General features: G+C 49.9%; 2 protein-coding genes and 1 long non-coding RNA gene across 8 annotated transcripts; 1 reads left to right on the top strand and 2 right to left on the bottom strand.

Annotated features, from left to right (window-relative positions):
- Window positions 1-12880, top strand: ZNF175 (zinc finger protein 175). 2 transcript variants are annotated; one of them, XM_011235635.3, is made up of 5 exons: window positions 1-134; window positions 2052-2243; window positions 6168-6294; window positions 6557-6652; window positions 9710-12877. In XM_011235635.3, exons 2-5 carry the CDS (start codon window positions 2094-2096, stop codon window positions 11509-11511), a joined length of 2175 nt encoding a protein of 724 aa, XP_011233937.1. In that variant the 5' UTR covers window positions 1-134; window positions 2052-2093; the 3' UTR covers window positions 11512-12877. The 2 variants fall into 2 exon arrangements, with proteins under 2 accessions (XP_011233937.1, XP_019664212.1); XM_019808653.2 differs by lacking the exon at window positions 1-134 and having other exon boundaries at window positions 2222-2243; window positions 6168-6376; window positions 9710-12880.
- LOC100479119 (beta-1,4-galactosyltransferase 3) lies at window positions 4471-25835 on the bottom strand. Of its 5 annotated transcripts, none has more exons than XM_034639143.1 (7): window positions 25345-25835; window positions 17682-17962; window positions 16209-16444; window positions 14765-14952; window positions 14084-14206; window positions 13833-13934; window positions 4471-4695 (listed from the first exon to the last, which is right to left on the bottom strand). In XM_034639143.1, exons 1-7 carry the CDS (start codon window positions 25353-25355, stop codon window positions 4689-4691), a joined length of 948 nt encoding a protein of 315 aa, XP_034495034.1. In that variant the 5' UTR covers window positions 25356-25835; the 3' UTR covers window positions 4471-4688. The 5 variants fall into 5 exon arrangements, with proteins under 5 accessions (XP_034495034.1, XP_034495035.1, XP_019664229.1 ...); XM_034639144.1 differs by having other exon boundaries at window positions 13833-13861; XM_019808667.2 differs by lacking the exon at window positions 4471-4695 and adding an exon at window positions 12894-13752.
- Window positions 20700-22152, bottom strand: LOC109490991. The gene is made up of 3 exons (XR_002144371.2): window positions 21409-22152; window positions 20926-21067; window positions 20700-20728 (listed from the first exon to the last, which is right to left on the bottom strand). It is a non-coding gene; the product is annotated as an uncharacterized LOC109490991 (long non-coding RNA).
- Window positions 25836-27576: the final 1741 nt, after the last annotated feature.

The raw sequence follows: 27576 nt of genomic DNA, 5'->3' as shown, positions 1-27576 counted from the left end.
GTGGCCACGCGCTGCCATTTCGCTTAGGTTGCTAACTGGTTGTGACCTGTCTGTCGCCCGTGTGGAACACTGAGGTGTTTTGGGACTTTAGCAGTGGAGATGCTGTGGGGTCTGAGAGGGGAACTCGGCTTGGGGTGAGTGTGAGGGGCTCGGGGGACGAATGACGAGGGTCTGCGGAGTGAGGGGGTCCTCAGTGAAGGGGGGGCTGTGGGATGAGTGGCGTTTTCTAAGCCGAGATGGGTGATTGGCTCGGTTATTGTCAGGCTTTGCGTATTTCCTGTATGTGTGTTAAGTTTTCTGGGAATTGAAACTCCAAGTGTGTTTAATATCAAATCTTGTATTGTTGGTCCTTGAAACTCGCTCACTTGAGGGCGGCGAACATGCTTCTGGAGCGGACCTTAGTAGCTGGTGCTGGGGACGTTCGGGGAGTGACTCTGGAGGCAGTGATTGCGAACAGGAGCTTCAGGGATTTGGAGGACTCTGAGGGTCCTCTCGTAACATCGGGAGCAGTGTTTGGGCACCTACAGAAATCAGAGTGGGGTGCTAAGGGTAGCTGTATGGGAGCCGACGGACTGCAGACCTGGGTGGTCGGTTATGGGGGTTTCTGAGGCACCTCCTTACCTGTGGACATGGCAAGGGTCAGTAATTGGCAGTTGAACACATGGATGACGATTTCCTATTGGGGTGCAGGAATTGGAACCCCATGTTGGGGATTATTCGGGGTCCTGTGGCAATCACACTCCCTGGGAAACGTTTATTGGCAGCCAGCCTAGCCTGTCTGTGTCAATGACAGGGAGGCATTTCTTGACCTCCGGCAGTCCTGTGGTCCTCTCCTTGGGGGTATCTGCAGGTCAGTGCTGTGGATGACTGCATTTGGATATGGAGTTGGGAGCCAATTCATTAGGTAGAGTCCAGACATGGCAAGTGAACCGGGGTCCTGGTGCATGCGTGCAGGTTTCCAGGTGAAGGTGGGGGTTGAGGACAGGAAATTCAAGTTTTAGCTTTGTTATGGGGTGCCTGGCTGCTCAGTCGGTTGAGCGCGTGACATGATCTGGGGGTTGTTAAGTTCGAGCCCCACCTTGGGTGTAGAGATAAAAATAAATATTTAAAAAAGAAAAAAAAAAGAGAAAAGTCTGGGCTGTTCAGGGTGGTCACTGAAACGTCCAGAAGCTTGCACGGACATATCAGCATGGCCACCTCAGAGCCTCAGCTCTCTGAAGGCAACAGGAAATGGAAATGGTGTTTATGGAAGCTGACCAGGTAGGAAACTGTGTGCAGTTTGGAAAGAGGCAGAGGAAGGACTGACTCCTTTTTCTTCCCTCTGCGGACTGACTGACCATTAGGCAAAGCGTGTAACAGCTTCAGTTTCCTTATCCGCAAAATGGGCATAATAATGATTGTAATGTTTAGTGGTCAGGGTTAATGAAAACTAAACAGGGTCTTTACCGCATGCCAGGCAGGTGTTGAAGGCTTAATAAGATTCATCACATGTCATTTCCCCTGATGCCTGCGATAAAAAACTTGCGTTCTCATTTTGGAAACTACAGTTAAAGTAATATCTTCATATTCTCAAGGCTAAAAGGGGGCAGAGCTACAATTAAACCTTCATGTAGTCCAAACTCTTTGTGTTTTGTTTTTTTAAGATTTGTTTATTTTAGAGAGAGAACATGAGTGCAGGGAGGGCCTGAGGGAAAGAGAATCCCAAAGCAGACTCCCTGCTGAAAGCAGAGCCTGATGTGGGCTCGATCCCAGGACCCGGAGATCATGACCTGAGCCGAGATCAAGAATTGGCCACTTGACTGAGCCACCCAGGCACCCCAGAACTTTTCGTCTTTCCTTTTACCCTGTTTAATAACTGGTTGGGTTCTTCCGAACTTTTATTCCATAGTGTCCAGTGCAGTGGCCTTCCCCTAAGGACCCTCAAAAATATTTGTGTGGAGCAAATGTTAGAGGAGTGACCATGTGAGCATCGCCTTTCCAGGACTTCCTGGTGGCTTTGCAGAACCCGTGGGTCAGACCACATCATTGAGGCTGCGGGTCTCTGTTCTCAGCCCAGCCAGGTGGTCCCCAGCAGCTCTGATCGAAGCCTCCAGATGCCTACCCAGCTCCAAGGTCCTGGGAAAAGTGGGATTGTCAGCAGGAGAAACCGAGAAGTGAAGCCCAAGGGAGACATGCCTGCTGATGAGAATTGGCCCCAAAGGTCCCAGGTCCTGGGTCCACAGGAGCAAGATGGACCATGTGAGGTAAGCAGGAGCAGCCCCAGGGACGGTTCTCCAGAACTTGAGGGCAGACACAGGAAGCAGCAGATTCTGGACTCCGTGTTGCTGAGACTGTGTGCATCCGCCTGCTGAGGGTGGACCACGGGGACTGATGTCTCCTTGTTCACAGGCCTTCTATGTAATAGAGGAAACTGTACAGCCTGATGGAGGAGTAGAGGGCTCGTCCTGGAGCAGAGGAAGAAGAAAAAGTAGCCCCTGATCTGGGTGGGAAGCCCCAGCCACTGGCAGAGAAATGCTAACTCCTTCCTGCTTAGCTCAGAAGGTCCTTTATCCACCACTGGGTCTTTGCATATTCTCAGCTGGTCCCTGTCTGACTTCTTACCTGCTTGGTGGGGGTTGGCTTATTTCCCCTCTGTCTTCATGGTTTATAGAATCATAGGATACTAGAGCAAAAACTGTGTTTTAAGGACATATGTGGTTTTTCCTATTTTAAAAGATGAATAAAAATGCCAGAGAATAGTGTTTCCAAATTGCCCACAGATACAATACTTGATTTTGGGGAAAGAGAAAGGAAGATTCTTAGGTATACTCAAGATTTCATGAAATTCCAAGTTAGTCTGTGTATTTATTTATTTATTACAGATATTTTTTGTTTATGTATTTGAGAGGGAGAGAGAGCAAGAGAGTGCAAGCACCAGCCAGTGGAGGGGCAGAGGGAGAGGGACAAGCCTAAGGGACTCCCCACTGAAGGCGGAGCCTAACTCAGGGCTTAATCCCAGGACCCTGAGATCATGACCTGAGCTGAAGTCAGACCTTTAATCAGCTGAGCCACCCAGGCGCCCCTTGTCTGTGTATTTAAAGACACTGTGTTTTAGGGGCGCCTGGGTGGCACAGCGGTTAAGCGTCTGCCTTCGGCTCAGGGCATGATCCCAGCGTTATGGGATCGAGCCCCACATCAGGCTCCTCCACTATGAGCCTGCTTCTTCCTCTCCCACTCCTCCTGCTTGTGTTCCCTCTCTCTCTGGCTGTCTCTATCTCTGTCAAATAAATAAATAAAATCTTTAAAAAAAATAAATAAAGACACCGTGTTTTAAAACCATAATAAGTGACCATAATAATAGTGCATTGTTGACTTGTGATAGGTTTATAATCAAAGTCACAGAGACATACTCTGTTTTTTAATAAGTATAATAAATGCATGGTTTATTACCATTGTGAACCAATACATTGTAAAATTATACATTTCAGTAATGTTTACAGTCATCTCCACCTGACAGAAACATTTGATAATAGAAAACATTGAAAGAAAGGAACATTAAAACTATTGGAGTAAATGCCAAGTAAAAATCATTTAAAAATTAAAAGGTACTGCCCCAGATATTTAAAAGTCATTCTTAAAATGAAAATGTAAAACACCCAAATTTGAAACAAAGTTGTTTGACTGTGCTCGTTTGCTAGGGCCGCTATCACAACGTGCCAGGATCGGGTGGCTTACGCAGAAGTTTATTTTCTCATAATTCCAGAGGCTAGAAATCCAAGATCAGGGTGTCGGTGGGGTTGTTCCTTCTGCAGTCTCTCCTTGGCTTGTAGATGGACCTCTTCTGACTGTGTCCTCACATAATGTTCCTTCTGTGGGGTCAGGGTCTTAATTTCCTTTTCTTATAAGGACCCCTGGTCATATTGGATTGGGGCCTATTCTACTGACCTCATTTTAACTTAGTTACCTCTTTAAAGACCGTGTCTCCAAATACAGGCACATTTTGAGGTACTGGCGGTTAGGACTTCAACATAAGAATTTTGGGGGGTGGGAGGAGCTTGGAGGGGAGACGCAAGCCCGTTAAGAGTGACAGAAAATTACACTGTAGGAAAATGCCTCTCATTTTGCGTTGATGTGGGTTGAATTGTTAAGAGTGTGATTGAAAGCTGTTCAAGTGGGTGTTATGATACGATACAGGTTACTTTATATTAGCTCAATCCCTTTTATATGATGAAAATAATTTTGTCTGCTTGCCCTGGCTTTCATTTTGCCATTTCAGTAGATACTCCTTTTGCTAATTCAGATTTTCAGTCAGCTTGTAAATATAAACAGCTGTCTTTGCAAGCAGCGCTCTGTGGCAGATGATCGAAATAGTCTGACACCATAAACTCACTATAGCAAGAGGGCGTAACCTAGTTCACTGTTCTCCTTTAAGACCACATGTTCTAGCTTAAAAAAAACATAACAGCTGTCAACATTGTCTTTCTCCTCAGAGGCAATGAATTTTTACCCTATTAACTAAATATTTGGGTATTTACTTCCCAGTCTTTTAATGACACCCTTACACAGCTCTGTGATACTGAGATTTATGAGACTCCTGTCTCTTTGGTCATCATCACCCAGGGTTCTTGGCGCACAGCTCCCACATGCCTGGAATTTCCTGAGCAATAAGCAGTAGGAGCATCTCTTGTCAACAATACTTAGTCTTGTCTTCAGTTCCTGGAAAAAAAAAAAAAGCTTCAGAGCCACAAAGGTGAAGTGTGTGTCTTGTTATTCATAATAAGCCCCTTTCCACCACAACTGGGTTTATGTAAATGAGGTGGATTTTGGAAAACCCCTAAGGGTGGTGATTGCCAAGGGAACCGAGCCTGTGATTAGAGGGTTGGGTCTTTCAGTCCCACATCTTCACCGCCCAGAGATGGGAGAGGGGTTGGGGTGGAATCAGTTACCAAAGGCTAGTGATCTACTCAGTCATGACTATGTAATAAGGCCCCCATGAGCATACAGTGGGTTTGGGGAGCTTCCCAGCTGGTGAGCACAAGGAGGTGCCCGGAGAGTGGTTCACCTGGAGGGGGCATGGAAGCTTCCGCACGCCTGGCCCTGTGCGCCTCTTCATCTGGCTCTCGATTCATATCTTTTACTATCTTTTTATAATAAACCAGCGACCCTGGTGAGTAAATCGGAAGTGAAGCCACCCTGTCAGAGGTACAGGTGACAGCCTGGGCTTGTGACTGGCACCTGCAGGAGTGGGGCAAATCCGGTTTGTCACCAGGGCTTCTGACCCACTGGCCTTCGGAGGTTCCCATAACCCCCTCCTTGGGTTTAATTTTCAAGAGTAGCTGACAGAACTCCGGAAACCCATTTCCTCACTAGGTTACTGGTTTACTACAAAGGAGATTAAAGGGGCGCCTGGGGGGCTCGGTCAGTTAAGCGTCTGCCTTCTGCTCAAGTCGTGATCCCAGGGTCCTGGCATCGAGCCCCATGTAGGGCTCCTTGCTCGGTGGGGAGCCTGCTTCTCCCTCTCCCCCTGCTTGTGCTCTGTCTCCCTCTCAAATAAATAAAATCTTCAAAAAAAAAAAAAAACCCAACAGCCAGATGAAGAGATACATAGGATGAGATTCCAAAGGAGCTTCCATCCCCATACAGTTTGAGGCCTGGCCGGGTGCTGTATGGAAGTGATCTGGTTCAGCAGCCTGGGAACTCTCCAAACCCTGCCCTTTTGGGTGTTTATGAAGGCTTCATAACACAGAACCCAGATTTCAGTGATGAAATCCTTGGTGTGATTGGTTCCACCTCCAGCCTCTCTCCCCTCCCTGGAGGTCAGGGGGTGGGGCTGAAAGTTCAGTCCTCTCATCACGTGGTTGGTTCCCCTGGCAACCAGCCCCCCTCTCCCAAAACATACCACATTAACATAACAAAAGACACCTTTATCACTCTCTTCACTTAGGAAATTTCAAGGGTTTTAGGCGCTCTATGCCAGAAAACTAGAATGAAAACCAGCCCAATATCACAAGTATGTCATAGATGGCAGGATATTTTAGAAAATTTTTTAAACCCCCAAAACACAATATGAAACGGGTGAGTTACTGGGAAGCCATGTAGATCGTGGTGAAAGATCATTAAAAACAAGCTGTGGGTAACTTCTCTATTGGCCAGTAATGAGTGATTAACATCTGGGTGTGGTGTTACAGGGATCGTTGTCGTTTGAGGACGTGACCATGGACTTCAGCAGGGAAGAGTGGCAGCAGCTGGACCCTGCCCAGAGACGCCTGTACCAGGACGTGATGCTGGAGGTCTACAGCCACCTCCTGTCCCTGGGTGAGCACACCTGACCTGGCAGTCTCGGATGGACCTCGTTGAGATTTCCTTCCTTGTTGTGGAACGCAGTAGGGCATCTGAAGTATGTGATCTGTTCACCTTTGATTTGTCCTGGATTGCGCATTCCTTTAGGACACCTTTGAATATTACTTTGTTCCTAGTGAAAGATGTTGACTTTTCTGATGCACTAATGCAGAGCTTCACTGAGTGGCCTCTCAAGCCCCAGACCACATCCAAATCCAGTATTCTTCCTCATTAACAGGGTATCACATTCCCAACCCAGAGATCATTTCCAGGATGGAAAAAGGAGAGAAGTTATGGCTAAGAGAGGCTCAGCTCCCACATCAGAAGCATGGAGGTGAGTGACTTAGCTGGTCGACGTGCATATCTTCGAAGGGGGCCATTATTCAGCCTGCCACGCTATCCGACCCCAGTGGAGGGCTGTAGGTTGCCTCCTATTCCCAGTTTCTGACTAACACTGTGATACATTACCTTGTAAATGCCCCTTAGGGGAAGGTGTAAGAATTTCTCAGAGGTGAACACTCAGGAGTGGGATTCCCTGCCTCCTGGACAGAAATGTAGTTAATGTGACTAAGGAAATCGTTCTCTTCTGATGAGCTGCGTAATCTGCGCTCACGTGGGAGAATGCACAGGGACCCACATGTGTGCATCTTGCTTGCCCGCACGACGTTTGTCGGATTTCTCATGACCCACATGATAGGTGATAGGGCTGTTTCTTAATTTCATTTTTCTAATAACTAGTTAGAGCATCTTCTCATATCTGTCATCTGATTGGGTTTTCCATCTGTACATTGCTTTTGTCATCTTGTTGTGTCCGTGGAGTTTTCCTTAAGGCCGTTTTGCCTTTTTATTTGTTCCCTGAATTCATTGGTTTTTCTTTCCTGTGCTGGATCTTCCTTCTTCTTTTCCCCTACTTGTGGCACCTGCAGTTCAGGGCCCCTGTGCTTCCCTCTGATCATCCCTTCATACAGGAATTACCTTCAGGGGTCCTTCTGTTTGGAACAGAAGGAACAGGCCTCAATTTTTTTGGTGATCCCTGAATCAGCCCCTTACAGTACCTGTGCCTAAACCATTTTCTTACCTTATTCATCTACATGGCGGTCACTTCCCGTGGGATGTCTCACTTGCTCTGTTTTTCCTCACTTCCTCGGAAATTGGAATCCTCACACAAATCAAACATGCTTTCTTGCCTTATACATTTTCTGAGTCCCTTGAGTGTCTTGGCTCTTCCACCTCAGTCTTCTTATTTAGAAATCCAACATTTTTTCTTTTGAATGTGCAATTTAGGTACTCTTTGTCTTCATGCCAGTCGTCTCCCCTAAATTAGCTCCGGTTTCCCCCTGCTGTGTTTTTGTTCCTCATGGGTTTTGTGGATTCCAGTCACTGATGAGGTCAGTCAAGATGCCATTGACAGATTTTACTGATATTTTGTTTTTTTCCTGAGATTTTGATGGAAAAGTACAGTTATTACTTCTGTAGGATTAACAAAGTCTTTTCAGTGACATTAGCATCATGGCCACATATCTCTCATTTTAAGTGTAGCTGAAGAGTTTCGTTGCTCACACTCTGTTCCGTTGGGTTTCTGTTTACTTCCATGTCTGCTACAGAGACGTATGTATGATACACATAAGTGTAGATAACATATACTATCTAAGAAAACTGTAAATATCTGGGCGTGAGCCTACTTAAGATTTTAAAAAGATGGTTGAGATGGTAAATTTTATATTATATGTTTTTTACCATACTTTTTTTAAGGTTTTATTTTTAGGTAATCTCTGCATCAAACATGGGGCTCAAACTCACAACCCCGAGATCAAGAGTTGTGCACTCTACTGACTAAGCCAGCCAGATGCCCCCCCTCTTTTTTTTCTTTTTAGCATCTGTTCTATACTAGTAAATTTGATGATCAATGACTCCCATTCTTGGTGGAAAAAAATGGCATATTAGGTAGTGTAAGGCTGAAAGTTATACAGAGAGACCAGGGTTCAGTGTGATAATTTCTAGAATTATTTCTCTCCTGTAAAAATTTTTTTAAAAAGTTAAAAAACAAAAATGGGTCATCAGGAGGCCTCACTTCTTGTATTCTTCAATATCTGAGTTTTTCCCTTGCTGCTGTCGCACTGTGCTTTATGATGCTGTCGATCTGTGTGACTGAATGTGCACGGCATCTAAAGGCAGCCTCTACTAGGTGGAAAAGGGGTGAGGGTATTGAGAAGCTTGTGGTCTTACCACCCAGAGGTGGTGCGTAAGGTTGTATGCATATTCTGTCAGTAGAAACAAGTCTCGCCGTCCCACCTCATTGCAAGAGCAGTGGGAGCTGTTACGTAGCTTGGCAGCCACGTACCTGGCCACAGTTAACTTCTATGGGAGAGGGTGACACAGGTTTCAGGGGACAGTTTGCTTCTCCACTCTTTTTTTTTTTTTTTTAAGATTTTATTTATTTATTTGACAGTGCACAACTAGGCAGACTGGCAGGCAGANTGACAGTGCACAACTAGGCAGACTGGCAGGCAGAGGGAGAGGGAGAAGCAGGTGTCCCGCTGAGCAGGGAGCCCGACTTGGGGCCCGATCCCAGGACCCTGAGATCATGACCTGAGCCGAAGGCAGATGCTCAACCAACTGAGCCACCCAGGCACCCCTTGTCCGCTCTTCCAACATACTTTTCTTGGGTTATAAGTTTATAGGTTCAAGCAGACAAATTTCAGCTTCCTAGAGAGTTGAGTTTGGGCAAAGGTATTTCACTGCTTGGCCATGTCAGGGTTGGAGCTTTCCTACTTCTGCAGAGGATTTGTAGGGCAGATGGATTTGGTATTGTTTCTAACAAGTGAGAGGAAACTGGGAGGTGACAATTTAGATCTGAAAGCTAATTAAGAGCTGTCCTCTGAGTCCCTCCTTCAAGCCTTGGCTGTTCCCAGATGTTGCCCTGTCACCCCCTTGTCTGTATTTTCTGTCATCGTTGGTGTGTGTGTACCTCGAGATACCTGGACCACCTGCCTGCATAAGCGACGCCAGCTTAGAATTAGAAACTCTGATCTCATTTTCCCCAGAGCTCCCCAAGGTGATTTTGGTCAGTTACTTAGAGATTCTGTGCCACCACCTGCTCATGTGTGAGACGGAGAGAAAGCGCAGGTGCCTCGTGCAGGATTGTGAGGATGTAAGAGTGTCCGTGCACACAATGTAGAATGCGGTTTGGCAGCTGCTCCGTGCTGGATGCAGACAGGCGACACGTAACGGAGGCAGGGGGGCTGTCTCCTCCCCACTGCTCGACCCCATCATCACCATCGTCATTATTATCATGACTCAGCAATTTGTGTTCAGCCTGGGGCCGCTCCTGTGGTTTCTCCTCCCTCCTCTGCTAACTTGCGTCTCTTTCATCTTCTTTTTCCCCTTCCAGAAGGGGCGTTTGGACTTAAAACCTCCCAACAGAAAATGTTTGAAAAAGCTTCATGTCACGATGATAAGGAAAGTGAAGTCACAAGAGGTGGTCCGTGGTGTTCCATTTCAGAAGGCCTGTGGGAACATGCCAGCCGTACAGCGAGGGCTCAGCAGAAGCAGCAGGAACCTGCGCAGCGTGGGGCCTTCCTTACCAGGAAAACCCTGGATACAGAGAGAGACTCTGAACGGAAGGACCCTGGAAAAATCGTTCATGTGAGGCCCCACCTTGTTTCTTCACCAAAAAGACCTCATAAACGTTGCTCATTTGCAAAGAGTTTGAAGCCTAACCTAGAAGTAAATCGTCAAAATCAAAGCGATAGCACAAAGCACCTTGATGAGCTTGTTGGCTCTGGCCAGCTGCTCACCCATGGCTCTTCCCGTGTGGGCTGTAAGCAAATTCAGCCGGGAGAGAACTTTCGTGAAGGGAATCAATGTACGAAAGTCCTCAGCCATAAACAGTCACGTGCACAGCATCCAGTTCGTAATCAGGAGAAACCTGATAAATGTGCTGAATGTGGGAGGGGCTTCCCTCAGAAGTCACCCCTCGAGCAACAGAGATTTCATAGCGTAGAAAACCTCCAGGAATGTAGCAGGTGTGCAAAGGGCTTCACCCCGCAACCAAAGCTCGGTGTGTATCTGACAGATCACACAGGTAACGTTCCTTACATCTGTAAGGAATGTGGGAAGGTCTTCATTCAGAGATCAGAACTGATCACACACCAGAAAACTCACACGAGAAAGAAGCCCCATAAATGCCACGAATGTGGGAAAGCCTTTTTCCAGATGTTGTCTCTCTTCAGACATCAGAGAACTCACGCTAGCGGGAAACTCTACGAATGCAGTGAATGTGGGAAAGGCTTCTCTCAGAATTCAACCCTCACCATACATCAGAAGATTCATACGGGTGAGCGCCAGTATGCGTGCGATGAATGTGGGAAGGCCTTCACTCAGAAGTCCACGCTCAGCTTGCACCAGAGAATCCACTCGGGGGAGAAGTCCTATGTGTGCATTGAGTGCGGGCAGGCCTTCGTGCAGAAGGCGCATCTGACCGTGCATCAGAGAGGCCACACCGGAGAGAAGCCTTACCCGTGCCACAGCTGTGGGAAGGCCTTCATTTCCAAGTCACAGCTCGATATACATCACCGAATTCATACTGGGGAGAAGCCTTACGAATGCAGTGACTGTGGAAAAGCCTTCACGCAAAAGTCACACCTCAATATCCACCAGAAAATTCACACCGGAGAAAAACAACATGTATGCAACGACTGTGGGAAAGCCTTCAACCAGAAGTCCATACTCAGCATGCATCAGAGAACTCACACTGGGGAGAAGCCTTACAAGTGCAGCGACTGTGGGAAAGCCTTCACTTCCAAGTCACAGTTCAAGGAGCACCAGCGGATTCACACGGGAGAGAAACCCTACGTGTGCACCGAATGTGGGAAGGCTTTCAATGGCAGGTCCAATTTCCACAAGCATCAGATGATGCACATGAGAGAGAAAACCTTTGCCTGTTACAAGTGTGGGAACGCCTTTCTCCAGAAATCAGAGTTGATGGCACATCAGAGAACTCATGTTGGAGAGAAGCCCTATGAATGCTGTGACTGTGGGAAATCCTTCAGCAGGAAGCCACAGCTCCAGGTGCATCAGCGGATTCACACGGGCGAGATGCCCTACATGTGTTCTCAGTGTGGGAAGGCCTTCAACAACAGATCCAATTTTAATAAACACCAAACAACTCATACTAGAGACAGGTCTTACTAAGGCAGTTACGTAGTGAAAGGCTTTACCTAGAAATCAGTTCCTCGTCTGCATCAGCATAAACTCTGAATTTCTCAAAGAAGAAAAAAATCTCCCAAGCGTCAGCTTCAGTTGTAGGTCATAGAATCCATGATTCTGAAAAACCCCAGGAATGGACTGCGTGTTGCAGAGTTACACATTATTTGACGTGAAAGAAGTGACTCAGAAAATAATGAGGGTACATGTCCATGTTTGTACTAGCCTCCTTAAGGATTATAAAATTCATCGGGGAAGAAAACTAACACGTTGAGAAACGTGGTTCTCTAGAAAGTAGTACGATCTCTTTTCCCAGATCGTTTATAGGAAAATTTGTGAGAAATTCATAACACTGTTGAATACGGAGTATCAGTATTTTTAAAGTACTAGCAAACTGAATGACCAGACGCTAGTGTGTGTGTATTTATGTGGTCGGGTCAGCATATACGTACAGATGCATATATACACCTGCATTTACACTCGCTCCGTTCCGTGGTGTCTGCTATAGGAGTCACTGCATAGCAGAGGGGTGGGGAGATGATACACTTTTTTAAAGGATCTACTGTAATTGTGTTTATTCCCAATTGAACATATCCCAAGGTTGCACAGTAATTATTAATTTCTTTATATGTACAGGCAAAGCTACCTCATTTTATCGTGCTTTGCAGATACTGCATTTTTACAACTCGCAGGTGTGTGGCGGCCCTGTGTCGGGCAAGTCGAGGTGCCACTTTCCCCACAGCCTTTGCTCCCATCATGTCTCTGTCACATGTTGGTCTGTCTTGAAGTATTTCCAAGTTTTTCATCGTTATTCTGTTGGTCGTGATGATCTGGGATGAGTGATCACAACTTACTGAAAATTCAGTTGATGGTGTTTTTTTAGCAGTTAAGTGTTTTTTTAACAAGTATACACTTTTTTTAGGCGTAACGCTGTTGCACACTTCATAGACTGCGTGTAGTGCCAATGTAACTTCCACATGCACTGGGAAGCAAAAAAGTAATTTGACTTTTTACTTTATTGCATGGCGTGAAACTGAATCCGCGGTATCTCCGAGGCATGCGTCTCGACACGTGAATGTACTTTTTTGGTTAATATATTAATGTGATTTTGTAACATACACTGGTCTTCACAGTGCACCTTTTCTCTTTCATGACCCACTCAGCTCTACCCACCCTATTGTACCCCACCCCTCGTTTCTTTCCACCTCCACCATCTCTGGTGAACAGCTCCATAAATGACCGGTGTTAACCCTTCACTGTGGACTTTTTGGTATTTTTAAGGCTCCTAATCATTTACACTGGGAGTCGGCAGACTGGCCATCAGCCACATAGGGCCGGCCACCTGTTCTTTTAAATAAAAGTTGAATTGGACAAAGCCGTGTTCCTGTGTTTACGTAGGGTCTCTGACCATCCCTGTGCTCCAGTGGCCTGCAGGCCGAAAATCTGTACCATCCAGCCCTTTACAGAAAATTACCAGCACCCGATACCCACACGCACTCATCACCATGTCCACAATCCTGTCTGTGTAGGAACTCTGTCCTCTGTCTTACAAACATCGGATTGTGCCGCGTGCGTGTGCCCCTTGTTCTTTCCACGCTGCACTGCTTCTGCTCAGCGGCTGCAGGGAAGTCTGTGGGGTGCATACACTAATTCACCCATCCTCACAGGTTTTACTATTTGTTCTCGCCACTCTTTGCTACCAGACAGTGGCAGGACTGCATACTCGGGGGGGCACGGGCCCAGGAGCCAGGTACCTGAACTTGATCCTACATGGGTCACACAAGCGTTGAACTCTGTCCTGGGTTTTTAAAGGATGCTAGCAGTGCGGACCCTGCAAGTTTTCGCGATAAGTCAAGGGTAGGTGGGGGGTCAGCTCCTGGAACCACTTGGACAGAACCAGGGAATTTGGGGCTCTGAATGCCTGGAAATGTAAGGGTGGGGAAGGTTGGCAGAGGAGGGGGTAAAATAAACTCTCCTTTAATAAGAAACCAGTTGGGAGGGCTGCCCTATAGCCCAGGTCTTGGGGATTCTGTTCCAGCCTCCGGCTGCCCTCAGCTTGGCACGGCTGACGGGGGTGGGGGGATCTCCTAGGGCTGCGAAGTTGGGAAGTTGATGTCCACGGTGAGGTTGGTGTAGAGGGGCTGCCGTTCCTTGGAGAGCAGCCTGTAGCCCAGTGAGTTTATGCCATCCTGCTGCCATTTGTGGCAGATCGGGGCCAGAAGGAAAGAGCTGGGGGGAGGGGCGGCCACGTGAGCCCAGGACTTAGGGCCCACCCAAGATGGGACACCCTACCTTCAACCCCAGCTTACCTCCAGGGTCTCTGCGGGGTGCTGGGCTCCTGCCCCTCCAGCATGTGGTAGCGGCCAAAGAGCAGATGGGGTCGGGAGAGAAGCAGCCCACTCAGTTGCAGCCTTACGGGGGGAGAGGTCGGGAGGCCGATGCCTGCCTCTGACAGGGTCCCTAGGCCACACCCAGCCCTTCGGGCCACGGTGGCCCGTGTACCCCACACGGTGGAGGGACCTGCAGCCCCGTGCCAGGCTCCCCAAGCAGGGCCACCCACCTGGCAGCGATGTCGTGGTCCTCACGATCCCAGCCCCAGTACGTGTTGGGGAAGCCGTTTATCCTCAGGTAGTGAATGGGGCGCAGGGCAAACACCCCCCCAAGGTAGCCACGGTAGGGTAGCCTGGAGAGGCAGAGAGGGTTGGAAACAGGAATTCAGGCAACAGGGGCCCTGGCCAGGATCTCCAAGATTTATTTCTGGGTTTGCCCTTCCCCACTCACCCCTGTGATAGCCTCTCCCCTGACCTCTCACGTGTCCCCTTCCCTGATCTTGGAGTAGTCCTTCCTTTGCCCCTTGAGATGGGCCCTCACTTGACCTGGGATATTGTCTCCCCTGAGTCATCTCACAGGCCCACCTTGTGACCCCTTCATGGCCCCTTCTCCCCAGACCCCTAGGATAACCCTCTCCCGCCCCCTAGTCAACTCATCCTTTCATACATTCCCGTCTCTGAACTCCATCATGACCCTCTATCACTGACCTCCACCCCCCCGCCCCACACACACCTGCATCCAAAAGGAAGGTTCTTCCCTGTCTGCGGGGCTTTTCCCTGGGCCCCATCATCCCTCTCTGCCAAGGTCCCAGGGATCAGGGCCTGGACCGTAACGATGGGCCAGGCGAGGTCCAGGGAAGCACAGGGCCTGGCCAACCATCCCCCACAGGAGGCCCCCTCCCTCCACCTACTTGTAGTTGAACTTGTCGATAGCCACAGACACATGGGCAGGGAAGATGTCACAGATGTAGAGGTTGCGGTCATCCTCTGGGAGGAGGTTCACATCGTGGAAGAAGACACAGTCCCATTCCTCCTCCTGCATGGCCTCCCAGAACCCCACGTTGCGTAGCTTGCCCCGGTTGAAGGCAGTGTTGTGCACCTGCGATGGACAGAGATGCTCGATGCTCCCTCACAGCAGGCGTGAGCGTTCCCCCACCTTCCAGGCCCGTCCTCTCCTGTTTTCAAGTGCCATTATCCTGCCTGGACCCTATTCCCACTGCAGCCGGAAAACCCAGACCCGTCCACGAGGGCACAGTTCAAAGGTTACCTCCCCTGGAAAAGTTCCTGGATTCCCACCCCCATCCTAGGCAGAGTCGGTATCTTCAGCCCCTCAGCTCTGCCCATGGCCATTTCCAAGGTTCTCAAGGATCAGCCCCTTCAAGAGACCATCTGAGGGAGGTAGGGGTTAGGGTGAGCGGGGACCACCTGCGTCTGTTTCTGCTCCAAAGACTGGGTCTGACCCCCAGACACCATGACAGGGTTTGCCTCTCCCTCTCCTCTTCCTCCATAACATGTTCTCCTTCATCGTCGCCACCTTGACCGTTACCATCATCACGTTCATCACCAACATGAGCACCGTCGTCATCATCTTCATCTGATGCCATCAACACAATCACCTCACCTCTGTCACTGCTGTCAGCATCGTCCTCCCCACCATCACCGTCCTCACTCACCCCAGCTCCAGAAGCGTCTTAATCATCACCATCAAAACCGTCATCACCACCATCATCACCGTCATCATGAGCACCATCGCTTACTGAGTACCTACTACGTGCCAGGCCTTGGCCTCACTGCTTTAGTCATTAACTCCATGCATGCTTCGCACAACCCGGTGACGGAGGGGTTATTAACATCCCTGTCTCATGAATGAGAAAACAGCAGAAGAGTTCCCCAAGTTTATACATAGTTAGACTGAGTGACAGTGTGAGGGATGGAAGGATGGATGGATGGATGGATGATCGGTCCCACACTCTGAACACACAGGTAATAATGGGCAACACTGAGATTCAAAGAAGCCTCCAAAGGACTCCAAACCCAGTGCTTTAAATTGCAACTTAGCTTTATCGCCCACCCTGGCCGGCCCTGGTCACAGGGAGCCCCAGACTCAGCAGGACCGAGTCTTCCAGACAGCCATTTAAGCCGATCCCAAATTCAGCCAGTCTAGACCCCACCTACAGCCCTGGCTCTAATTTCCCCCCAATTCAAGTTTGTCTTGACTCATAAGTCCAGCCCCCCAGACACTCTCTGGCCCAAATGCTGTCAGCTCAGAGACTGGCGACTTCAGCCTTGACTCTCCGTGGCCATGCTCAGACCCCTCTGTCTTCTTGCCTCTGGCCCTCCCCATTCTGCCTGCACCTGGTCCACCACGTAGATGGCATAGTGCAGTTGCTGGCGTTGCAGGAAGGGGTGCAGGTGGAAGAGCAGGTGCAGCAGGTGCTGGTTCTGCCCGTAGTAGGGCACCACGACTGCCGTGTGGTGCCGCGTCCAGCAGTCAGGTGGCCGGTACTGGCCTCCCAGCTCCACCAGCAGGTTCTTTTCCACCACCTGCTCCATCGTCAGGTTCTCTGGGATCATCACCTTCACGGGGCCATCTGAGAGAGGCAGATGCCAGGGACGGTCAGGGACCTGCCCCAGAAACCTCCCACCCCAGCTGTACTGGGTTCAATCACGTCCCCCCGCCAAACCATGTCCATCGGCGCTTCAGAACGTGATCTTATTTGGAAATAGGGTCTACGCGGAGGTAGATGGTTAAAATGTGGAAGGATCGGATGAGGGTGGGCCCTAAATGCAACGACTGGTGTCCTTATAAGAAGATCATATGAAGACCCAGAGAGAAGGCGGCATGGGCACAGAAATTAAAGTGACGTGCCTACAAGCCGAGGAAAGCCAGCGATTGACAGCTACTGCCAGAAGCTAGGCGAGAAGCGTAGGACATTTTCTCTCTCAGAGCATCCGGGAGGAAGCAACCCTGCCGACACCCCGATTTTGGACTTCTGGCTTCCAGACTGCGGGAGAATAACTTTCTGCTGTTTTAACAGGGGTGGTTCTCAGGCCCCCACTCTCCCTTCACCTCAGACTGCTCCTTCCAGATCCTCTCACTGAGGGCTCCACCGCCCACCCGCCCAGCCCCATCTATGGCTCCTCCCCTTCTCGGCAGCAGAGCGTATTTTTTCCAAAGGCGCCACAACGGTATCTCTGACCCAACATGCCCTTCTTACAATGTGACTTTGATGCTCCTCCCACGGAAAGGTGAGTCTACGTCCCCAACCCCTAAAATGGGGTGGGCTTTTATGACAGTTTCAAAGCGTGGAGAATGTCAGAAATGACACCACAGGTCTTGAGACTAGATCATGAAAGGCCAGATGGCTTCTGCCTGGTTTATGGAAACACGTGCTCCCAAGTTTGCAGTTGCCATGTAAGCGCTCAGGCCGCCATGCTGTGAGGAAGCCCAATGAGCGCACTGGAAAGGCTACGCGGACGCTCTGAGATTATGTGGAGAGAGCGGGGTGCCTCCACCCCCAGCCTTTTTAGCTCCAGCCATGTCTCACTGCAACTGCGTGAAAAACCTGGACGATGACTGCCCGGCTGGATCCTTCCCCAAACTCCCGACCCCGACACACTTGCAAGTTGATGACTGTTTAGAGACACTAAGTTCTGGCGTGGTTCATTACGATGCAGCCACAGATGAGCAGCACACGCTCTCCATCACCCCCGGCCACCAGGTCCGTGCCTTCTGCTTCCAGGATCAGCCCCCCTCCCCAGGGAGTCCTGCTTCCTCCCCAAAGCCTGAGGCAGGGTTGGGGGTGTAGGACGCCCTGACAAGCTTACTGATGTAGGGTGAGATGAGGGGGCAGCTGGGCAGGTGCTCCTCACTAACGTCCACAGGGTGGATCTGGCTGAGGTTGGCGTACACGTCCTGGGAAGAGGTCCCTGCAGAGGAGACCGAGACCAAAAAGGGCAACTCTTCTCCCACCGTTGGCCTGCCCTGTATCAGGACGCGTAAGAAGGAGGTGAGGCTGTGGCGGTGGTGGTTCTGGTAGAGGAATGCCCCCATAAGCAGCAGCTGTACCCCCAGAAATAGTAACAGGAGCCCCCTCTGCTGTTCCGTTCTGGGAAAGGAAACAGAAGGTCATTCTTCCCGTTTTGCAAACCCCTCCCTTTTACCCCATGTAGCTCAGTCGCAGGGGCCTGCACCCACCCCTCCTTGATTGCCTTTGCACGCTGGAGGGGGGGGCCAGGGTGAGAGAATGGCGAGGCCGCTCAAGGCTATGCCACCTGCATGAAGAACCCGCCTTGGGCACATGTCCAGCCTCATCTCTTCCAGCCGGTCCCCCCAAACCCCATGGTCACAGTGGACCCTAGCTACTTGCTCCCGGGGTGAGCGACTCGATCTCTCAAACGCTCAATGTCCTTGTCCGTAATGGGGATTACAGCGGGATCAAGCTCACTGGGTCGCTGTGCTAGGACATGCAGTGTGCAATGCGACCCAGCTCCATGTTATTCCAGACTGTGCCAGCTCTGCTCATATCTCCAGCACCCTGTAGGAAAGGGACCTACCCGACTGCTGTTTATTCTAGATGCCCTTCTCTTCCCTGTAATGAGCACCAAGCAGCCCCTAGAGGCTTGTGCGGCCTCTGTATCTGCCTCCCCCACGGTCTGATCATCCTGGATTGTGACTGTCCTGTCAACTGCCCCCATCGGACTAGGAGCTTGCAGAGAACAGGGTTCAGGACTGACTCATCTCTGGGTCCCTGGCGTTTCCCAGCACAGGAGGGCCCAGGAAATGAATGACGAATGAGTGTGTGAATGAATGACTCGCCACCCAATACACTCCTGCTCCGTCCTTAGCCACCACAAGTTCTCCTCACTGGGGAGCCCTCGCCACATCCCCCCGTCTCTGCCTCAGCCCTTCTGGTATCTCAGCGGTCACTGCTCTGCCCACCAGCCCAGGAATGATCCGTGTGCCAATCTCCCTCCCTCACCAGCCTGGGAGCAGGGCAGGCCTCGGCCCAGCTCAGCCCTGGCTCCCCAGCATCAGCCGGTACAAGGGCTGAGCATCTGTTCAGCTCTAGTTACGAAGCACCACTTCTGTGCCAGGATAATTGTGCGAACCAACAAAGCTGCCATAAGCAAAATCAACAAAAACCTCTAGCCCTGGGAAACCCACATTCTGATGAGGAAGACAGGCAAGAAAACGGGTCATTTCAGAGAGCAATAAAAACCTATACATCAATAGGAGTGGAGGAGGAAAAGGATGGAGAGTAAAGAAACAGAGGGAGGCTATCTCTGCTGGGCAGCTGGGCAGAGGGCACAGCAGGTGCAAAGGCCCTGAGGTGGGCAGGGCGAGTCAAAAGGCACTAAATGGTCATATACAGGCCGGTGTCCTTGTCACTAAATCAGCAAGCGTATTTTTAGATGAACCAGAAAATTATCTCGTTACAGAAGTAGGCTCAGTATTGAATCTCAATTGTGGGACAAGCCTTGCTGTGATCGGGGACAGAAAATCCTTCAATTTTGGAGCATGGAAACAAGAATCCAGTGTCAGCAGCAAATTCTCTGTTGTAGGGCGGGAATAAGGAAGAACTACCTGCTGGTAGAATTCCTCTTAGCTTTTTAGCTGGTAAGACAGCATTCAAAGGAACCTTGTTTCCTAGAATACCAAGCAGACTTTTGAGTGGCACTCCGAACTCAGACGCCCCTCCTTTAATCAAAATAAGAAACCCCCACATATGGTGGAAAGGCACCCCGTTCACACACAGAAGACAACTGATTGTCAAGTAGGTCTCAGGGACCTCAACTGGCCTTGGTGCTGCCCTTTGGGACCAAAACCAGTCTTTGAAACATCCTGGTCGAGTTGGCCCAGTAGCAATTTATGAATGAATTCACTGAAAACAGCAGGGCTCATACTGATCCCTATTTCCCAGCAGTGAATGCTGCGGGTGTAGACCGTGCCTGAGTCCTGCCACACTGGCCAGGGTCCACTGGCTCTGTAAACAGTTGGAAGTGCCAGCAGAGCCTCAATGGCAACTGGACTTCCCCTTCTGAGGCAGGGGGTCGGCGAGCTTGGAGAAGCAAGGAGTCTTCCAGGGCATATGTGCGCTCAGGATCATGATTCTTCATGCAGGAGTCGGCTGCATCTGGTGGTTTCCGTGGGGACACCAACAAAGAGAGTACGTTGGACACACATCACCCAGTGTTAGGACACCCAGGCCCACATCTCCAGGCTTCCTCCTCCTCCTCCAGGTCAGGAAAGTCTGCTATTGACAGTGTGGTCTGTCTCCTGGAGAGCTGAGTAAAAAGGACCCCTCCGACTCCACAGGAAATGTGACAGGCATGTTTTGCTACAAAAGCGATTATCTGCAACAAGCGATTATCTTCTGATTCCTCAATTTTATAATTAATCCCTATTGCAAATACAGGGGTTATGACTTAAGACACAGTGTTATTGTCATTTGAGCTCCTGGGGGAGAAAATTTAATTATGAACTATGATTTAAAAAAAAAAATTGACAGCACAATCCTGTGACTACAAGTGTGGGACCACAAGTGTTCCTGTTACTCCCTCAAAACATGGAGAAGAGTCAGGGTGCCCGGGTGGCTCAGTTGTTAAGCGTCTGCCTTCAGCTTGGATCATGATCCCAGGGTACTGGGATGGAGCCCCGCATCGGGCTCCCTGCTCAGCAGGGAGCTGCTTCTCCCTCTCCCTCTGCCTGCAGCTCCCCCTGCTGTGCTCTGTCAAATAAATAAATAAAACTTAAAAAAAAAAAAAAAGAAGAGTGAGGGGAGGATACAAAATTTTTCAAAACACTATGAGCCTGCTTCTTCCTCTCCCACTCCCCCTGCTTGTGTTCCCTCTCTCGCTGGCTGTCTCTATCTCTGTCGAATAAATAAATAAAATCTTAAAAAAATAAAATAAAATAAAATAAAGTTTTCTATTAAAAAAAAAAGAAGAATTGCTATAATACACACACACACACACTGAGTCCCCTTCTGCCTTAGCGGGTTCCAAGATGTTTGAAAAATTATTTTAATAATTTCCTAAATCATAAAAACAAATGGGAAAATTCACTCACTGAATCAGAAGTAAATGTACTCAGCTTCCTGGTTAAGGTCCCCATGTCCCGGGGAGTGGGGCAGGATGACCTTGCAATTTGCTGAGACATTCTCGTGGCCCCAAGCAGAGCTGTCCGGTATAATGCAAGTCACAGACGTAATCTTAAATTCCGGTTAGTCACATTTATAAAGTAAAAACAAACAGGTGCAATTAATTTTAATATTTCACTTAATGCAATATAGCAAAGATAGGATTTCAACACGTGATCAAGGTAAAAAAAACTACTCAAGAGCTATTTTACATTTTTTTTTCACATAAAGTCTTCTAATCTGCTATTTTATGTTTACAGCACGGTTCTGTTCAGACTAGCCACAGTTCATTAGCTACACGCAGCCTGTGGGCACCGTAACAAAGAGCCACACCTAGGACATCAGTACGTATGCTCCACGTGCCTGAAAAAAACCTGTATCTCACATCATCGGGTCCGAGTCCCACTTCATACCGTTAGTTCAAGCTTGTCGGGGTCTTGATCAGATTGTCCATAGCTTTGTAGTTTTTTGTCTGCTTGATGAATTGCTGAGAAAGATATATTAAAATGTCACAGTGCTTCTAGAATGTGTCAGTTTCTTCTCATCCGGCTCACTTTGGCTTCATTTCTTTAGAGACCGTGTTGTCAGGTACATCCAAGTTTAGAATTCTTTTGTCACCCTGGTGATTTCGTCTTCATTTGTGATGACACTCTGTATTACTCATAGTGCTTTTTGACTCAAAAATCTGTTTGGTGGTTGCAGCTGACCTTCGATTTCTTTGCGCTGTTTTCCTGGTATATCTTTTCCTCCCCTCTCACATTCACACTTTTGAGTCTTATTAGATGTGGGTCTCATGTGCACAAGCATAAGTTTTTTCTTAACTCTCCTGGTGATTGAGACAATTTTGCTAGTTCCTATTCTTCCCACAGCAAATCTTATTAAAAGATTTTTATTTTTTAAGTAATCTCTGCACTCAATGTGGGGCTCACACCTACGACCCCAAGATCAAAAGTCGCACGCTCTTCAGAGACTGAGCCAGCCAGGTGCCCCCACAGCAAATCTTATTTCAAAACGTTTCTTAACAATTTCCCCTAATCTAAACCAATACTAAGGGGTGCCTGGGCGGCTCAGTTGTTAAGCATCTGCCTTTGGCTCAGGGCGTGATCCCAGGGTCCTGGGATCAAGCCCCACATCGGGTTCCCTGCTCCGCTAGGAGCCTGCTTCTTCCTCTCCCACTCCCTCTACTTGTGTTCCCTCTCTCGTTGGCTGTCTCTGTCAAATAAATAAATAGAATCTTAAAAAAAAAAAAAAACCCAACACTAAGATTTTAGGTTTTATAAATATAATCCACAAAGGGAGTCCTGACCTTAATCGAACTCTTACCCAATGTGCGCCCATCTCTTCTTCAAAGCCACCCTTTGATTTCACAGGTAAGGATACTGAAGGCTAAAGTCACTCAGGTGTAAGAAAAGAGCATGAATTTTAGGGGCACCTGGGTGGCTCCGTGGATTAAGGATCTGGCTTTGGCTCAGATCACGATCTCAGAGTCCTGGGATGGAGCCCCACGTCCAGCTCCCTGCTCAGCGGGGAGTCTGCTTCTCCCTTTCCCTCTGTCCCTCCCCCGCTCCCTCAGATAAATAAATAAAATCTTTTTTTTTTAAAGATTTTTATTTATTTATTCGACAGAGATAGAGACAGCCAGCGAGAGAGGGAACACAAGCAGGGGGAGCGGGAGAGGAAGAAGCAGGCTCATAGCGAGGAGCCTGATGTGGGGCTTGATCCCATAACGCCGGGATCACGCCCTGAGCCAAAGGCAGATGCTTAACCGCTGTGCCACCCAGGCGCCCCAATAAATAAAATCTTAAAGAGAAAAAAGAAAAAGATCATGAATTTGAGTCCAGGCCTGTGTGTATGTGTGACTTCGAAGTTCTTTCCATTACCCAGTTGGGGGTATCTTGGGGGATAGGGTGTAGAGCTCAGGGAAGTTTTCCCCCAAGAGGTAGCATACTAGGCAGGGATAAGTAGGCATTCAACCCTCACGCCAAGGGAGGGACAGGCACTCTAGGTAGAGAGAGACAAAGGGACCTGAGAGCTTGGTGTGAATAGTAGTGGTGGTAATGGTACCTCACATCCTCAGAGCACTTACTATGGCCCAAAAGCTGTTATAAGCTGTTTATAACACTGCTGGACGCCACTATCCCCCTACCCCAGTTGTGACAACCAAAAATGTCTCTACCAAATGTCCTCTGGGGGGTCATAATCGTCCCAGGTTGAAAACCACTGCTCTCATCATATGAGGGCTGTTCTATTATTATTTCTATCTCACAGGTGAGAAAATCTATCTTGTCCACAGTTATACAACCAGGATGGTAATCCCAGGTTCTGAACCAAGTGGCTGCTGTCCTTAACCACCACAACACATAGCAAGTTTCCTGCCTGGGCTCTGCTCACTGGGGTGCAAGTAACAGGAGATAAGAAAGGAGGGGAGAGCTAGGGGCAGCTCAGGTGACAGGGCCTCTGACAAAGTGAGGGAGCAGGGGCTGTGGGAGCCCAGAGGTGGCTTGTTAATGCAGTGCAAGGGAGGAGGGGTCCTGCAGGCTTCCTAGAGGGAGTACATCCATGGGGCTACCTGGATGAAAAATAGGAATCAGTGTGGGGAGGGGGAGGGGTGAGGGAGGGAGAGACTTCAGGAAGAGAAAATGACATGTGCAAACACTGGCAATTGTAGGGGATCTGCCAGCCTCAGGAGCCTGAAAAGTCATCAGGGGCCTGGTTGCAAACACCAGACTGAGGGACTAAGCCTTACCCTGCAAGTGATGAGAAGCTACCGTCTTCTGCCCTTTCTAGAAGCCCCCGACACCAACTTACAGTCTTTCCCACTGGAATATTAATGTGTTGCAACAAACAAAACATAAAATGTTTGCAGAACATCCATGAGGAACTTCTGCCCAAACCGTGCCAGCTTGCTGGTGAATGTGCCACTGAGGGCTGGAGGGACTGGGCCAGTTCTCAACACTTCCAATTACTGCTGCCCCAGGAAGTGACCTAAGGAACCAGAACACCCCAGGCCCAAGCATTTACTAAGCACCGAGCACTGCTCTTAAGACTTTACAGAGGTTCACTCATTTACTTCTTTAACCCAACAATGCTATTATCATCCCCACTGGACAGAGGAGGACACTCAAGTACAGACAGTTTTCATCACTTCCTCAAGGTCACACAACTAAGCAAGCAAAGCACGGAGTCAACTGGCAGGCTGGCTTTCACACCCTCTTTTTGTCAATGATGTCCAGCGTGAGGCAAACCTTTGTATCAGTTTTTCAGCTCAAAGTATGCGGGTGGTGCTGAGATCTGCTCAAATATTTAGTGAAAGAAACTTGCCAAGTAGGAGACTAAAACCAACACAGAAACACCTGAATTTGTAATACTAGTTTCTGGGTGAGAAAACCAATGTACATGGCAGCAGAATACCACTTAGACCAGGGCTCCTCAGCTTTGGCACTGCTGTTTTGAAACGGATAATTCTTTACAGCAAGAGGCCATCCTGTACACATTACATTTGGAAGCACCCTTGGCCTCTATCTACCAAACACCCGCCACACCCTTCCTCTGCTTCCTTGTTGTGACAACCAAAAATGCCTCCAGAGAGTGCCAAATGTTCTCTGAGGTACAAAACCACCCCCAAACTATGAACTGACTTATAGACTATCAGTAGGTTGCCTGAGGTTTTGAAACCCTCACCCCACTCCTTGCTTTAAAAGAAAAATGAGGCCTGGTCACCAAAGGAAAGCCATTTCTGGTTATGAGAATTAAATGGGATGAAAATAACAAAAGTTTATTATTTGATGAACACTTTCCGTATCACCTCCTTTATCTTCACCAACAGTCTATGAGGCAGATTCTATTATTAGCCCCACTTTACAGAGGAGGAATTTGAGATGGTGCCTGGAAATGCAGAGTACGTGCCAACCGCTCAGTAAGTGACCTTTCCCCCATGTCCTGGCTCGCAGCACTTGTAACGTCTGGATCCCTGCAGCCCCTGACATCTGGTCCCTCCACATCAAGCTTCATCGTCCTTATCCCCCCAGCCACGCCTGACTTCCCTGTGTCCCCCAGGGCAGGACCTGGCACACAGGAAGCCTCAGGAAATCACTAACGTATGAGCCCGATGACCCGGGTTCAACCCTCTTGACAGCTTCCGGCGCTCCAATGTCCCCCCATCACCGTGCCTTCGCTCTCAATCCTCCCTACAAGGGCCTCACAGGGGTAGAGACAAGAATATCTCGGAATATAACACGCAGGAGAGAGGGCAATTTGGGGCTGGAAAGCGACTCAGGGGAGCAGAGCGCTGGCTGACTCTTGGGAGAATGCACCCCAACCCCGGGAGCCTTCCATCTCATGGGTCTCACCTGCCCTCCATCCCGAGCTCTGCCTTCAACCCCACAAGGCTGCAGGTGCGCGCACTTGTCACTGAGCCACACCGGTGCGTAACTGCTCACCGGGGTCACTCCCCGAGACTAGCGCGCGCGGAGAAGCGCAAACCGCTCCTGGCAGCTCCGCGCACGCAAAAACCCCCAGCCTGCAAGGCCGTGGCCGCCGGCGCGCACCCGCACCCGCACCCACGCCTGCGGGGGCGCGCGCAAAAGCCCACCCCGTGTCCCGGGCGACACGGCCCAGTCCCTGCAATCTGCGCAGCGCACGTGCTTCCTCGCCCTTGCGCACCCCTATCCCTTTCTGCCCCCAACCCCGACAGCTCTCCACCCGCACCTCAAATCCCATCGTACTCCCATAAGGGCAGAAAACCTAAAAAGCATCCATTCCTTCTTTAGAATAAAGTGCAGAGCGCGAGGCAGTACCTACAAACCAGATGCCCCACCTCCTTTTGCGCAGGCGCAGACGGGAGTCGCGCGGGTCTGACCTGGAGCACTCTGGGAGCCGTGGGCGGAGCGCGCGACGTCACTGCGAGGCTCTCGGGGTGTGGGCCCAGCTGGTCCCGGAGCACTAGGCGCTTCTGGCCAAACCGCCCCACCCGCACCTGGGAGTCGTAGGCGGGTAAACCCAAAGCCTTCTGGGAGTCGTAGTCCCTTCACCCGCTTCCGCGTTTTCTCCGAGCCCGGACTTTCCTGCGCGGCTTCTACACACGTGAGTGCTCCCTTTCTCCGCGCGCCGATCCCGGCCCTTTGTCGTACTCCCGTCCTTGCTGATCCGCTTTGGACTCTGCCTCGGTTTTGACTCCTTCTCGTTTCCACCCCCCAACCTGAGGGCGGTTCCAGCGCACCCTCCTCTATCCTGGCTACAACCTAGCGTGATCAGGGCTGGTGTGGGGGGCGTCAGGCGGCCTTGGGAGCCCCGAAAAGGCGCCAGACCCAGCCCAGGTTCAGGAAAGCCTTCCAGAGCAAAGGACCTCAAAATTTACCATGCCCAGACAAAATTACAGATACCCTGGCCTAAACCTATGCCTCTCACAGTATTTGCCTATTCTTCCTCTTTCCCCACCTCCTCCCCACGAAATGGCCCCACTGTGCAAGGCCAGAACCTTGAAGTTGTCAGTCCTCTCTGCTTCTCACCTACTGTCTCGCTCAACCAAGTCTTGTGTGAGCCCCACCTGCTCTATTTCCAGAAGAGATCCAGAATCTGACCACCTCTCTCCACCTCCAGTGCCTCTGCTCAGCCCTAAGCCACGTTATTGTTCATCCGGATCATTGCAGGAGCCTCCTCACTGGTCTGCCCTCGCCACTCTCCACCCTCTATTCACACGCAGCGGCTGGAGGGATCTTGTTAAAATATGAATCAGGTCCTGCCACTCCACAGCTTACAACCATCCAGTGGTTCCTATCTCATTCAGAATGAAATCCAAACTCCTCACCCTGCCAACCTCCAAGCCATGGATCCTCTCTCCTCCTCAACTATAACTTACTTTCCAAACAACTGAGCACAGGCCCTGCCCTTCAGGTCTTTGCATTTGCTGTTAACTCTATCGGGAACATTCTTCCCACCCTGATCCAATACCTGACTCCTCATCCTTCCAGCTTCAGCTCAGAGGATAATTCCTTCATATTACTCCTTACATTTGTAAAGTATCTTGGTTACTTACCCATCGGTTGGCTCCTTCAGTAGAACTTGGTGCCTGTAACTGTTCCTGTTTTGATCACTGCTGTCCGAGTGCCTAAAGCATGTTGGATAGATGGGACGCAATGGGACGCAATGAAAGGATACCTGTTGAATGGACAAATGAATAATGAACACTTAAGCTGAGACTTGAAGGTGCCAAGCTTGCACAAGTACTAGGAGAGTATTCCAGGCAGTGGGTGTACCCCGCGCTATCCAGGCCGCCTCCCCGGAGGCAACAACCCCGCAAACCGGAATCCGCATGTAACCTGCCTCCCCTCTCTCCCGGTCCAGGAGAAGCCGACTCCGCAAACGGAATCCGCATGTAACCTGCCTCCCCTCTCTCCCGGTCCAGGAGAAGCCGACTCCTCCCAGCCCGCCCGGAACTCGCGATGCCCGCCCCGCAGTGCGCCTCCTGCCACGCGGCGCGCGCTGCCCTCCGCCGCCCGCGCTCCGGCCAAGCGCTGTGCGGGGCCTGCTTCTGCACCGCCTTCGAGGCCGAGGTGCTGCACACGGTGCTGGCGGGCCGCCTG

This window comes from Ailuropoda melanoleuca, chromosome 12 (assembly GCF_002007445.2).
Source record: "Ailuropoda melanoleuca isolate Jingjing chromosome 12, ASM200744v2, whole genome shotgun sequence".
In the NCBI taxonomy this organism is placed as follows: Eukaryota; Metazoa; Chordata; class Mammalia; order Carnivora; family Ursidae; genus Ailuropoda; species Ailuropoda melanoleuca.
This window is presented reverse-complemented; position numbering and strand designations above follow the sequence as displayed.